Genomic DNA, 13,338 nt, shown 5'->3' on the forward strand with positions numbered 1-13,338 from the left:
AAAAAAAAAAAAAAAGAAAAGGGTAAACAAAAAAGTTTTCCTAACGATTTAAGAATAAAACTTAAAACGCAGCTTAATATTCTATTATCAAATACCATATTTTATGATTTTTATCGCGTTATATCTAATATTACTATAACAGTCCAAAATATATTCTTCTCACTACATTCTCATGCTATTCTATATTTATTCTAAAAAATTATGGTATATAATTCCTCTAAACGTACATAACACACCTTTGTGTAAACGAGGCTGCAAGCTTTTATAAACAATATTTGTGTCAAATGTCTAATAGACACACGATAGACACTATCTATAATTTAGTCTACATTTAAGGTGATACGGTCCTTTGTATAATTATAACACTAACTGGAATATCATAATTAATATGTTTTATGGCATTGAATAATGACGAAGAATTTTTTCTTACATTTTCGTTTTGTTGTTGGTGTTGTGTTGTTGATGACAATGATCACATTATTTTATAAAATAAAAGAATTGATTATTATGAAAGAATTAAGTTTGCCTGTCTTCTAGTGCCAGGGCAACTATAATTGGTGATTTAAGTTCTGGACGAACACTAATTTTCATATATTTGGCATTTACGTATTTCTTCCTAACAGCTTGGTATTTGCTTTTGTCTGCTTCATTTATAATCACAGCAATATTCCTTACAACTGGTAATATATCCTCTTTAGTATAAGTGCTATAATATTCTAAAGTGTTCGTCCAAATGTTCTTATTTTCACTTTCATCGTTGCTATCAAAAATTCTATCAAAAAATATATCACGTGTTAATGTTTATATATTTTATTTTTACAAAAAGAATAAGCGTATAAAAAATATATTCAAATAGAATACTTACATAAACGCTAAATATATGGCGGCTGCTGCTATCAAACTTGGCGAATAATGGCACATTTCATAATGTACTAAACACTGCTCCAAAAAATATTTAGCCATGGTATGATGTAGAGGAAGTGCCTTTAATCAATATAAAATATTAAATTCGTAATTAAAATGTGTGTATGTGTGTGTGTGTGTGAAAATATCTCGAGCATATGTTTTAATAGATATTGCATTATTATCTATTATTACCTTTCCAGCTTTACTATATCTTCTTAAAAAATGAAGTGGTAGTGGTCGTCCAAATGAAAAATCAAGAGTTTTTATAATGACCAGTTCCATTTTTAAGATTTCAGATTTTGTATACGCATTGTCTGTTATATATACAAAATCAGTAACATCTGGTGAATACATTTCTTCATATTTACTAGCTATAAACATGGCTGTTACACCAACTAGTTGTAATCTTTTTCTATCTATCGTCTGATATGACTGTTATAAAAATAAATAACTTATTTATTATCGATACAAACAATTCAATGATTTATATTTTATTGATATAAAAACAAACCTGTAAAAATCTATCGATAATAGATACAGTAAGATATAAAGTTTCTTGCATAAGATGAAATTGTTGATGTACTTCAACGAGCCAATCTACAAGAACACTTCTCATTTTGGGTGTTACTTCTTGACCAGTTAAATATTCCTTTTTAATAGGAAACTTTTGTTCTAAACTTCTTAAATATTCATATATATCATTACAATAGGCAGAAACTAAAATTGGATTTTCTTTATCAGTTTCATCTATATTTTCAATGGTTATAAGATCAGACGAAAATGATTCTTTTTCTTTCTTGATGCATATGGTAGGAGCTAATGATAATTGATTAATTTCTATGGGGGCTTCATTTTGGATTGAAGGTTTAGTTATTTGCATTTGTGATTTCTCTTGTATTTTTGCAGGTTTTTCTTGTAATTTTGTAACTGGCTTTTCATTAATTTTTTCTAAAGTTTTACCAACTTGCTTAGTATCATATTTTTTAGAGATGATTTGTTTCTTTTCCTTTAACAAACTACTTCTACCAATTGGTTCAACACCTCTCTGTGTATTTACTTTATTTCCTAAATCTCCAAATACAGGTCTCTTAGTTGTTATTGTCTTTGTAGCAATAGATGATTTTGAATTTGCAACATTTTCTTTATTAACATTCTGTAATCATTGTTCTCTCGATTAGTAATTATATCAACTAGAATATAAAACTAACTTAATATATTAAATTATAAAGATATATATATTATAAAATTTGATGAAATTATATAATATATGTTTATAAGATTACTCTATACATCTATTAACTTAAATATAAATAACAGATTACCCTATACATCTATTAACTTAAATATAAATAATAAAACTAGAGTTACTTTCAAAATAAGATCTTATGTTGATGATAAAAACAAAAACAATATTATAACATTGTCGTTAAAGAAAAAAAAAAAAGAACACGTTTCTGAATATTTCCAATTACATTAGAATTGAACAAAAAAATCAGTTAATACAAAAAATAATTTAATTAGAAAAAAAAATATGAATCTTATATACGTAAAACCGGTCATCGTTGGGTCCATAGGTAATAGTTTGTAAAAAAAAAGAAATTAACACGTGCAAATGATAATATTTCCTTTTCTTCAAATTTTTCTAATTCATATAAGAGGGTATTTAAAGATGTCAGGCACAGGACCGTTAACCATTACACTGTCCTCCCCACGTTAGATGTTCTAACGAATATAATCATCTATTTACTTTCAAATGTTATCTAAGAAAATTTATTATATTTACTTACCATAAGCACTTGTCGATTTCTTAGCGCCATCGTCAACTCGGATAAAATATAATCTTTATTAATATAAAAAATATAATTCTCGTAGAATAATTCTTTTTCTTTTAGATGCTTGCCAAACAACGTTCACTTCTCGTTTAATAACGATCTCAGCGGTTTGAATTTGTTTAGCTGCTAAACCGGAAGTTAATGATAGGTGGCAATGCACTGATGTACAAATGGCGCGAAAAATATCTTTTTTTGATTTGTTTCCTAATATTGAAAACTAACTTCTTTTCTTTTTCTTTTTAACCGGCAATTAATATACACTTGTATTTATGTATTCGTAATAAAAAGACTTTCATATTATTTCCAATTTATCAAAAATTGTTTGTTAAATTTTAAGTATTTTTTTATTGTCAATTATACAAATATGACGTAAAATAAAAATTTTTCGTCATAATTTAAATCTTTCTAATATCCAATATTATATAATATTATTATATACATATTTTGTTTATAAATTCCTTAATTATATTAAAGAGAAATAATACTTTTAAAAGATTTTAAAAAATGAGACGTATAAATAGTTATATAATATAAGCACATGCTCCAATATGTCATCCGTATCAGCTTAGTTGTTAATCATACAAATGTCATAGTTCTATATATTTTAAAGTATATATAAAAAGAATATAATTATTTAACATGTCTATTAACATAGATATTAAGTTAAAACGTGCTAGTAAAATATATCATGAAGGGGTTTGTCTTATTTATTATTTTGCAGTAAACAATAGTAATAAACAGTAATATTGAGGTTATATTTTAGGAAGTTGTCGTTGGTCTTATATTATTACAAACAAATTCCGATTTAAAACATGATGGTATATTTCTTACAATGGAAGGTTCTGTTAATTTACAATTGAGTTCCAAAAATGTTGGTATTTTTGAAGCATTCTATAATTCTGTCAAGGTTAGTCAATCTTTGTCATCGTTCTTCTGGGATACTATTAACATAATTTTATATTAATTACTATTTTACATAATATCACAATTAACAATAGATTTACATTATTTACAGCCTATTCAATTAGTACAATATACTGTGGATGTTGCTCCTCCTGGCAAAATACCAAGTAGTAGAATACCTTTTGAAATACCTTTCGAATTACCATTAAGGCCACGAGGAAAGAAACCATTATATGAAACTTATCATGGAGTTTTTGTTAATATACAATATTTAATACGCTGCGATATAAAGAGGAACTTTCTTGCAAAAGATGTAAGCAAGTCATTGGAATTTATTGTAGAGGACAATTTCACCATTAAAGTCGATAAAGAACATAGTAAAATAGTATTTTTTAAAATAACACCGGAGTCTTTACAAAATACAAGAGACAAAGCTAATGTTCCAAGATTTTGCATTTCAGGAAGATTAGATTCGTTGTATTGTAAAATTTCAGAACCTCTTAAAGGCGAGGTAAAAGTATTAATCTAATCGATATATAATAAATTATTTCTTTCTAAATTTTATTTTTATACAACTTCAATTTATATATTTAAGGTAGTAATTGAACATTGTGAAGCTGTTATAAAATCAATTGAATTGCAATTGGTAAGAGTAGAAACATGTGGCTGTGCTGAGGGATATTCGAGAGATGGTAAATATAATTAACATATATCACGTATAAATATCAGTAAATAAGTTAATTGAATTATTCTCAAAAAATAATATATTTTATAGCAACAGAAATACAAAATATACAAATAGGAGAAGGAAACATATGTACGAATTTGCCTATACCTATTTACATGATATTTCCAAGATTATTTACTTGTCCTACTTTAAGTACAAGTAATTTCAAAGTTGGTAAGAAATTGTTTACGATATCAACGTTTAGAGGAAGAAGAAAAAGTGATTTTTTAAATACTTATTCAGTTGAATATTTAATATTGCATTTTATTTCATTTCAGAATTTGAAGTAAATCTTATCATTATATTCGAAGACGATTATTTAGTTACTGAAAATTTTCCTATAATACTTTCCAGATGCTAACAATCATTTAGTATATAAAAATATAAACTGTAGTAGCACATAAATGCAATTATCTTAAGTTAGTTAAATAATGTATTCATTTTACATTATTTATACATAATATATTATTTTATATCAAATATTTTTATATTTGTTTATACAAAATGAAGTATAAGTAATTATCGTTATATGCGATAGAAATTTTTTCTATATTTAAAAGTGTAAATTAAAAGATATTTTTTATGCCCAAACAACATCAGCTCTTTATAAGTAACAATGTGTATTCATTAGTTTAGATTATTTTAGATTATTAAATTTTATTAAAGTTTTTTTCTCTTGCTTTAATCAAATCCAGTTTTTTGGACAAGCAATCTATAATATTTTTCAACTTGCTTATTATGCGTCAGTCCAACTGAAGCTAATAATATGACATATCCAAGCATAAAAGTTAATAATTTATGCTGTCTAAACCACTCTAATAATCCCGAGCTTTCATCATTCCTAAAATATAGAAAATATATTAAATGAAAATCTATTAACTTTTATATGCAATAGAAAATATTGATAAAGATTATTAAACAAATATTACCTCGTTGGTTGAATTTCTTGACTATAAACAAGAAGATAACGAATTCTTACCAAATCACTGTTGGTAACTAAATAATATTTATTCGGAACTGATTCGGATGATGTATTTTGTATTCTAGCTTTTGGATTATGTTTTTTTATGGCAGGGTGATTAATAAGTTCACAAAGAGCTACACAACTCAATTCACTACCTAGAACACTACCACCCCATCCATAGCCAACAGGACTATATGGTAAACTTACTCCTAATTCACTTGAAAGATATATTCCTTTTCCATATAATGACTTCTAGCAGCAAAATTAAAAAATATAATTTATAAATATTATATAGATTTTATTACGTGTATGTGTGTAAAAAAATCAAATATTAATATTATTATTAATTTTACCTTACACATGTTCTGTTGTAAACCATAATGTAAAATGGAATGAAAATTCTCTAAACGACTGCCATGATAAGCATATAATGTGGAATAACCTTGTCCGTTAGATTTCCACTTTTCCTCTGCAGTCGATTGCTTCGCACTTGCTACTTGAAATATTAAATTAGGTGGAGCAACTTGCATTTCTGAAGGTATTTTCTTTAATACAGAATCATACTATAATAACAAACTTTATCAGTATTATTATAAAGACAATTTTGGAATATTATATTGGCTTTTGCAATATATGTTGAGACTTACATTTTCCTTACTTATACTTTTAATATAAGGATCTCTTAATCTTATTAACACCCAATGTAACAAGTCTATTGCTGGTCCATAATTAGCATATACATTTGGCTCATGAAGTTCTCTAAATATTACTGCCAATGGAGGTATCAGTTCTACGGTCTTTCTCTATTGATATATAAAATTAAAATATAAGAACACCATTAATATAGTAATTTTATTTGCTGAGTGAAATAATCTAAATTAATGTTAGAACATATAAAAACCATTTTTGGGTATTATACCAAAGCTTCGATATCCTTGCATTCATTTTTTACATACATAGGTGGAAATGGTCGTAAACAAGTATCACAACGATATGTATTACATGCTGCTACAAAAAGTGACCACTTTAAATCTGCAGCTTTTGGATCTTTTTCAAGTAAATGCTTAAGGAGTACAATTTTCTTTTCTGCATCATCTTGATAAGGTGTGGTATCCATTTTTGTACTATGTAGTATATCCAAATTTATTTCAAGTGACTTGTCCTCTTCGTTAATGTCAATTTTATTATTGCACTTAGATTTTATTGCATTCATTTGATGACTTTTCTCCATGCACTCCATTATTAATAATAAATTGTTGAATCTATATATATTTGATATTAGTTATTATAATTACTTTTTTATTATTAATACATTTTCATAAGAATATTTTTTGTTATAGTGTCTCTTTAATAAGTTAACAAAGATATTTAATATATTTAAATGATATTTTTACTAACAAATTTAGAAAGTTATTGTCGTTATTTATTTATTAATTCTTATAGATTAATCCTTAAAAAAAGAATTTAATTTCTCTAATATACATTTATTTTAAATTAGGCAGTATTTCCACTCGCTTATAAGTTATGTTTATATAGAACTATCAAAACTCAGCTGATATATTTTCGATTTGAATGTTACTAGAGACACTATGCGTTTATGGAAAGAGAGAGAAGCATAACAAATATTTAAAATAATATAAGAAAATTTATTAAATTATTCGTTTAAAAAATTAAAATATATAATTTTTACATGTATATTATGTAAGTAAATTTAATTAATGCATTTATTGAATCTTTATTGAATCAGATTTGTTTTTTCACTGTTGGACAAATTTTTATGATCTAGTAAAACGGTTTTGACTTCGAAGAGATTTACTAATAAATAACAAATAGTGATTATTCTTTCTGAATTAAATTTAAGTGTTTTTTGTAACATTGTTTTTTTTAATTAACTATTCATTAATAAATATTACTTCTATCAATGTATTAAAAAATGCAAAGTATAACCTTTTTTTCTTATAGTTTTATGTAAACATATACGTTGTCAGTGTTTTAAAAAAGATTTGAATAAAATAATGAACATATTATATGTTTTTCAAAATAATATTGAATAATATAAGATAAATTTACTTTGATTCATAAGTATATGTGAATGTTTTTACTATTAGAAAACTTGATATCCTTTTTTAGCCTTAAATTTCAAACATTTTCACGCATACACAATTGTCACAAATACAAATAGTAAACTTGCATGATAAGAAATACTTACACTTATGTTACAAGAAATTTACATAAAATATTGGCACATTTTTCTAATAAGTTTCGAGATTTATGACTTACGATACTTTATTTCTATTTGTTTCGATATTCGTTTGTCAAATCAACGCATTTTCAATTATATATTTGTATGTATACATATACGTATGCATATATTTATATATTTATTAATACATTATTTATACATTATTAATACACATAATATTATACATTTATCAAATATAGATGGAAGTTTGATTTAAAAAAAAATAAAGCATACAAAATATTTTTCTCATCATTTTATTAAAGAACTTATAAAAAATTCTTATTGCATATAAAGATTGTTTTAAAATTGAGAGAGTATTATATAAAGTATATTGGTGACTATCGTATTAAAAAATATATACAATATGTAGCTAATGCTACCCAGTGGCTAGCAAATCCAAGTTCAGACCATTTTTTAATAGTATGAATATAACTATATCCTGTTTCTTGTAATTCGGAAGTATCAAACATAAGACCTAAGTACGCTAAATGAAATATTGTTAATACTGTAAACATTATGTTTATCGCAATAACCCACCAAGAATTGTAAGGATTATATAAGTGGGTACATTTGTTTTGAGCGCATTCTTTTGATGCTATACATGCATCAAAGATATTAGCAAACATTATTCTAAGTTGATGCTCTACGTATGTATATAAACCGAGACTCAATAATACTGCTCCTAATTGAAAATTAAATCCATGTAGAAAAGAACTCATTAGATACGTAATAATTACTGCTCCAAATTTTCCTAAATATTTTAGACTTGGACGGAATATATCTAAAAACAAAAAAAGAAAAACAATGAGCTAATTAATCTTGTTAAAATAAGTAAATGTTATTTTCTAACGTACATTTTTTTAACCAGAAATGCATTGGCATATTCCAATAAACAACAACTTGGACGAGTGAACGTGGTAGTTCAATTTCTAATGGTTTAACAATAGATATTAATGAAAATGGATATCCTCCCAAAAATGATATAGCCGATGCCAAATACGAAATAAAATAATGGGATGTTCTAAATGATAATGCATCTCTATAAGCTAATAACCACCTAAAACATAATCAAATTTTATTCGAACATATATTTTATCTTATTATATCTTTTTAATAACTCATATATTATGAAATATGACAATAATGAAAATAACACTGTATATTTTGATACTAACATCCATGAATCGTCAGGAAGCATCCATTGTATCCAGCAATTTGACATACTTAAGAAAAGGAATGAACAAGAAGTAAATCCAATTACAATCAATAACCACCACTTCCCCTACAATATAATAATTATTTTAAAACAGGGAATATATAATGTAGACAAAATTAATGAATCAGTTAATAAGATATCAATAACTATACTTGCTGATTTGGTCGACGTAAAGCCAAATAATCTTTCAATGGTACCCATGGACCTAAGTACGAAGTAGCTGCACAAAACATATATCCCATGTAACTATAAAAATCTGGGATGTCATTAGATTCAATACTATCTGCAGCAACGCTAATAGTTCTCATTGCCATGGTCATAATTATACTGCGCACTTTATGCCAAATTATTGGTTTCATATAAAATTCACTGTAAAATAAGATCATTATTTGAATCTTAATTATTGATATCTGGATACATTAGAGTAATATATACCAGTGGATAATTATAAAAAGTGATGGCAAAAAGACTGCTATCTCTTTATAATACTTCTTTGGTAAATTTAAAGTAATGTAAGAAAGTATAACAAATAATACTAATAAAAATAAACATTCTTCTGCGTAATGCTGAATGATACATATTCCGATAACCATTGATAATCCATGAAATAATTTATCAGAAATAGATTCTGCAACATTAAAATAGTATCATGAAAGTTTATATATGTGTAACAATATTTATTAAATAAATAAAATCCTTACGCATTTGTGATATAAGTCGAAAAATAAACATTGCAAGAAACAACGGCAATATATAAAATCCTGTATCGTAGAACGTAGGAGTGAGACAATATTCATAAAGTTCAGATAGCGTTTCTCCTTCTGCATCTTCGTATTCATAGTCATATTCTTGACCATGATGATAACCAAATCCAATGAAATCATTTTCATCATCATAATACACTGAAGTATCAACATCATCCATCACAGCTATTTATCCTTCAAAAACTTAATGCAACATCCTATTTTATAATCTGAATATATCCTAAATAATTATAAAAGAAAATAAACTGACAATAATAAATTATTACGTAATTAATATTAAACATAATAAATACTAATTATGTAAACATTTTGAACGCACCCAATGACCATTTTACACAAATAAACATATCAATTAATAAATATTTAACTAAATATATTAAACGAATCAATTATTTTTTCTTTAATTGCTTTTTGCATATTAATATATTGATATAATGATTAATAATCAAGATGATTATTGTCAATAAATAACATAAATAGTAAATTGCACGATACTCCAAAAATATACGTTAAGACAATCATTCCCTCTTTAGTACGATGGCCGAAAATACCATTATTTATGGGTTTTTATGTGTGATGCAGAAATATAACCTATATTAAGTTATAAATTTATTTTTTATGTTATTTATAGAAATTGTCAATAGCTGGGAATAACTGAACAATGTTTTTTATATTTAATTAATTTTTCATGCTTAATATTAATTGTAAAATTTTAAGAAATTTCAATATATTAATAAGAAGTATTTAATGTGAAACATTCTTAATTGTGAATATTTAGTAATTATCAAAAAATACAAGAATGTTAAATCAATGCATTGATACCGAAGAAGATGAGGAGGTTATATTTGAGGTATATTACAGAAAAAGAAATAATTTAATATATCTCTATATGTAAATTTAATTATAATTACTTTATATATCATTTTTAGGGTAGCGATTTACATGAACATTTAGTTACATTAGGATATACAGATTTTGAAACTGCAATAGTTTTTAAAACTCAACAGACACCGCAAAAGAAATCTATGTATATGGTACTTTATTTTAATTTTACATACTTCAACTTGCTTATAATATAAATTAAATATATCTTTTTTAGGATGTCAACATTATTAAAGATGTAGGTAAAATCATCTATAAATACATATTAGATTTGAAATCTTGGATAACGCAGGTACGTTCATTCATTGAATTGTAAAAATCAATACAAATTTCATTAAATTATTTTATATCAGGACTCAAATTTATCCAAGGAACAATTGCATACTATTTTAAGTTCCAAAACGCTTTTAGATGATCATGCATCTGAGATTAATAGTTTTGCAGAGAAATATTTTCCTGTTGCTCCATGGAAGTATGTTTCTATCATAAATGTGCTTACATATATATTATGTATATATCATATCATTACATCTTGACAAAGACTTTGATTTATTTATTTATTACAGGAAAGTGTTAAAGAATTTACTTGCTAGTGGTACAATAATAGCTTCTTCTACGTACTTAATGTTTTACAAACATAAGAAAGCTTTAAATGTTATAACAATACTTTTTACGTTATACTACGCTGGTTATAGAAACTTCCAAAATTTATGGGCACATAAAGAACTGAAGCAATTAGTATTATTACAAAATGAATTTTATGATTTATGTAATAAAGGATTAAAAATTTTAAAGCACGGTTATAAAGTAAAAATGAATTCTAGGAAAATTAATCAACAATTGCAGTAAGTATATATTTAACAAATAATATTTTCTAATTTAATTTTATATATTCAAAAATCGAAATAATATTTATTCTTATTAAATTAGTATTCTCATGGGAGAAAGATTAACATACCTACAACCAATAATGGAAAATTTAATTAAATGTTTAGAAGATATTTGTCAAATTTATCATTATATTATTTCCATTATGATATCAAAATTTCCTAAACATTTATCCAATCAGATTATAAGAACAACGTTTGAAGATAATGTATTTAAAATACATGGAGAAATTAACTATGAAGCATTGAAGGTGATTATATAAAAGGTTTTAAATTTTATATCTTTGTACTAATTGCACATTGTATATCTCTTAACAGCAATTATACTATACTTATATTCTTATGCAATCGGAATTATTATATTTACTGGCTATTACATATGATTTTAAAACATGGTCTTCAACTTATGATAAGATTTCCAAAGCGAGTGTAATTTATATTGTTTATAAATTGAATAAACAATTAACAAAATACAATAATAAATTATCTCTATGCATTAATTCTTATTACAATTACAAAATGAAACCAGTTCAATATAATTATAGGTAAGTAACTACTTAAAATATATTTTAATGTCAAATTTAATGTCACATTAATAAATCATTTTTATTTTTAGGGGTCCCGTTATATCCAAATGGCAAGACGTTTATTTACATTTGAATTTAACATTAAATAAAATTCAACAGGCCTACGATCAAATAATTTCAATGATTAATGATATCGATATTTGTACTGACGATACTTCAATTAATAATGAAATGCTAGAAAGAATGATGGAAAAAATGAATGAAGCGTATAAGCAAATAGATGGAGCTAGAAATTTTGCTGAATTTAGTAGTTTATTAATAACAAAAGCAAAGTATAAAAATTCCAAAATGAGTTATACGAAGGAAGATATTAAAATAGAAAATGTAAGTGATAACTTGCCAGTAATAATTGATAGAGAACCAGAAATACTTGATGAAGTGTTTGAGGAATATATTAAAGAGGAATATTTGAAGCCTTTGTATGAAGAAGATCAAGAAATTTTATTACAAGAATATAAATTAGATAAATTGCTGGCAAAGAATTTTATGAGCGAGTTAAAGGAAGCTTTAATTGATAAGCATAAAACTATGTCAGAAAGAGAATCTAAAGCACTTCAACGTATGTACAAAAATGTAATAAATAGTGCTAATGATTTGGAAAGTAATAACTTCAAATCTTCGATACCTATACCACCTCCAATGCCTTCTTTGGTCAATAATTCTAAATCGCTATGTTATAATGATTCTATTAGTTACGATCATAATATTTTTTCCACGAAATCAGCAGATAGATTGGATATTCCAGCATCTGATAAACAAATGTTAAATATAAATAATGATAATATAAAAAATGTTAAAGAATATGTGGACATTGACGATGAAGATAAGGATAATGGTTTTAAACCATTATCATTGAAAAATTTTCAAAATCCTGTTATGCAATTTGGATTAAATAAACCTCCTCAGTTATTATCTATGAATGAAGAAATGTTTATAGGTAGTGGGGAAAATTCGGAAAGTGATGTGGAACCAGAGAATGATTCAGTTGCATAATATTTTGTATTCACATATCAAAATAAATAATAACAAATTTGAATATTTATTTTTTAGATATAAATTATATTAAGTAATAATGAAATATTGCCACCAACGATATCATTTTTAATCAATTTATATTTGATAAGAACAGAATTAATTGTTCGGTGAGAAAAAATATTATATAAATTTTATCTTCATAAATGGTAGCATCTGTCAATTAAAAAGCTTTCAATTAAAAATAAAAATAAAATTTTAAATTAATTTCTGTAAAAAGAAAATTGATTATTGAAAGTATTTTTTATATAGTCATTTTTGTATGTAATACTTTTTTTAATAATTTAATAATTTTATATAGTTTCAGATTCGTTTTTAACTATTTTCAATGCCATTGTCATTTTTGGCATACTTTTACATACAGTAATACATTTTACTGTTATTCTATTCTTTAAC

At 24.9% G+C, this 13,338-nt stretch overlaps 5 protein-coding genes across 6 annotated transcripts; 2 read left to right on the forward strand and 3 right to left on the reverse strand.

Annotated features, from left to right (window-relative positions):
• Window positions 1-130: 130 nt before the first annotated feature.
• Window positions 131-2,845, reverse strand: LOC106786754 (G2/mitotic-specific cyclin-B). Its single transcript, XM_014748481.1, has 5 exons — window positions 2,694-2,845; window positions 1,418-2,059; window positions 1,099-1,338; window positions 866-984; window positions 131-772 (listed from the first exon to the last, which is right to left on the reverse strand). The coding sequence occupies exons 1-5, from the start codon at window positions 2,721-2,723 to the stop codon at window positions 517-519; spliced, it is 1,287 nt and encodes a 428-aa protein (XP_014603967.1). The 5' UTR covers window positions 2,724-2,845; the 3' UTR covers window positions 131-516.
• A 429-nt stretch (window positions 2,846-3,274) lies between these two features.
• LOC106786790 (Down syndrome critical region protein 3 homolog) lies at window positions 3,275-5,036 on the forward strand. Its single transcript, XM_014748554.1, has 6 exons — window positions 3,275-3,434; window positions 3,502-3,645; window positions 3,754-4,152; window positions 4,237-4,333; window positions 4,417-4,542; window positions 4,647-5,036. The coding sequence occupies exons 1-6, from the start codon at window positions 3,378-3,380 to the stop codon at window positions 4,727-4,729; spliced, it is 906 nt and encodes a 301-aa protein (XP_014604040.1). The 5' UTR covers window positions 3,275-3,377; the 3' UTR covers window positions 4,730-5,036.
• Window positions 4,391-7,557, reverse strand: LOC106786789 (mono [ADP-ribose] polymerase PARP16). 2 transcript variants are annotated; one of them, XM_014748553.1, is made up of 6 exons: window positions 7,542-7,557; window positions 6,252-6,594; window positions 5,980-6,135; window positions 5,686-5,895; window positions 5,298-5,584; window positions 4,391-5,209 (listed from the first exon to the last, which is right to left on the reverse strand). In XM_014748553.1, exons 2-6 carry the CDS (start codon window positions 6,570-6,572, stop codon window positions 5,050-5,052), a joined length of 1,134 nt encoding a protein of 377 aa, XP_014604039.1. In that variant the 5' UTR covers window positions 6,573-6,594; window positions 7,542-7,557; the 3' UTR covers window positions 4,391-5,049. The 2 variants fall into 2 exon arrangements, with proteins under 2 accessions (XP_014604039.1, XP_014604038.1); XM_014748552.1 differs by lacking the exon at window positions 7,542-7,557 and adding an exon at window positions 6,731-6,790.
• Window positions 7,558-7,812: 255 nt separating this feature from the next.
• Window positions 7,813-10,185, reverse strand: LOC106786776 (protein-serine O-palmitoleoyltransferase porcupine). The gene is made up of 7 exons (XM_014748537.1): window positions 9,874-10,185; window positions 9,492-9,774; window positions 9,226-9,418; window positions 8,943-9,159; window positions 8,750-8,856; window positions 8,429-8,631; window positions 7,813-8,355 (listed from the first exon to the last, which is right to left on the reverse strand). The coding sequence occupies exons 2-7, from the start codon at window positions 9,712-9,714 to the stop codon at window positions 7,913-7,915; spliced, it is 1,386 nt and encodes a 461-aa protein (XP_014604023.1). The 5' UTR covers window positions 9,715-9,774; window positions 9,874-10,185; the 3' UTR covers window positions 7,813-7,912.
• A 26-nt stretch (window positions 10,186-10,211) lies between these two features.
• Window positions 10,212-12,943, forward strand: LOC106786775. The gene is made up of 8 exons (XM_014748536.1): window positions 10,212-10,404; window positions 10,484-10,588; window positions 10,654-10,728; window positions 10,790-10,908; window positions 11,003-11,281; window positions 11,367-11,574; window positions 11,642-11,868; window positions 11,940-12,943. Exons 1-8 carry the CDS (start codon window positions 10,354-10,356, stop codon window positions 12,901-12,903), a joined length of 2,028 nt encoding a protein of 675 aa, XP_014604022.1. The 5' UTR covers window positions 10,212-10,353; the 3' UTR covers window positions 12,904-12,943.
• Window positions 12,944-13,338: the final 395 nt, after the last annotated feature.

Source organism: Polistes canadensis, unplaced genomic scaffold, assembly GCF_001313835.1.
Source record: "Polistes canadensis isolate GaletaPanama2010 unplaced genomic scaffold, ASM131383v1 scaffold_81, whole genome shotgun sequence".
Lineage (NCBI taxonomy): Eukaryota > Metazoa > Arthropoda > Insecta > Hymenoptera > Vespidae > Polistes > Polistes canadensis.

What these genes read in the sequence shown, in the direction of transcription:
- LOC106786776 (XM_014748537.1), bottom strand. Translation starts at nt 9,714, where the DNA reads ATGGATGATGTTGATACTTCAGTGTATTATGATGATGAAAATGATTTC. An exon ending in TCGACTTATATCACAAATGC is followed by an intron (nt 9,419 to 9,491) that starts GTAAGGATTTTA and finishes TTAATGTTGCAG; the next exon opens with AATCTATTTCTGATAAATTA. An exon ending in GCATTTCTGGTTAAAAAAAT is followed by an intron (nt 8,356 to 8,428) that starts GTACGTTAGAAA and finishes TTTTGTTTTTAG; the next exon opens with ATATATTCCGTCCAAGTCTA.
- LOC106786789 (XM_014748553.1), bottom strand. Translation starts at nt 6,572, where the DNA reads ATGGAGTGCATGGAGAAAAGTCATCAAATGAATGCAATAAAATCTAAG. An exon ending in GCAAGGATATCGAAGCTTTG is followed by an intron (nt 6,136 to 6,251) that starts GTATAATACCCA and finishes ATATATCAATAG; the next exon opens with AGAAAGACCGTAGAACTGAT. An exon ending in AAAGTATAAGTAAGGAAAAT is followed by an intron (nt 5,896 to 5,979) that starts GTAAGTCTCAAC and finishes TTGTTATTATAG; the next exon opens with TATGATTCTGTATTAAAGAA.
- LOC106786754 (XM_014748481.1), bottom strand. Translation starts at nt 2,723, where the DNA reads ATGGCGCTAAGAAATCGACAAGTGCTTATG. An exon ending in GAAATCGACAAGTGCTTATG is followed by an intron (nt 2,060 to 2,693) that starts GTAAGTAAATAT and finishes CAATGATTACAG; the next exon opens with AATGTTAATAAAGAAAATGT. An exon ending in GATATAGTAAAGCTGGAAAG is followed by an intron (nt 985 to 1,098) that starts GTAATAATAGAT and finishes TATTGATTAAAG; the next exon opens with GCACTTCCTCTACATCATAC.
- LOC106786790 (XM_014748554.1), top strand. Translation starts at nt 3,378, where the DNA reads ATGTCTATTAACATAGATATTAAGTTAAAACGTGCTAGTAAAATATAT. An exon ending in TGAGGGATATTCGAGAGATG is followed by an intron (nt 4,334 to 4,416) that starts GTAAATATAATT and finishes TATATTTTATAG; the next exon opens with CAACAGAAATACAAAATATA. An exon ending in TACAAGTAATTTCAAAGTTG is followed by an intron (nt 4,543 to 4,646) that starts GTAAGAAATTGT and finishes ATTTCATTTCAG; the next exon opens with AATTTGAAGTAAATCTTATC.
- LOC106786775 (XM_014748536.1), top strand. Translation starts at nt 10,354, where the DNA reads ATGTTAAATCAATGCATTGATACCGAAGAAGATGAGGAGGTTATATTT. An exon ending in AAAAGAAATCTATGTATATG is followed by an intron (nt 10,589 to 10,653) that starts GTACTTTATTTT and finishes TATCTTTTTTAG; the next exon opens with GATGTCAACATTATTAAAGA. An exon ending in TTTCCTGTTGCTCCATGGAA is followed by an intron (nt 10,909 to 11,002) that starts GTATGTTTCTAT and finishes TATTTATTACAG; the next exon opens with GAAAGTGTTAAAGAATTTAC.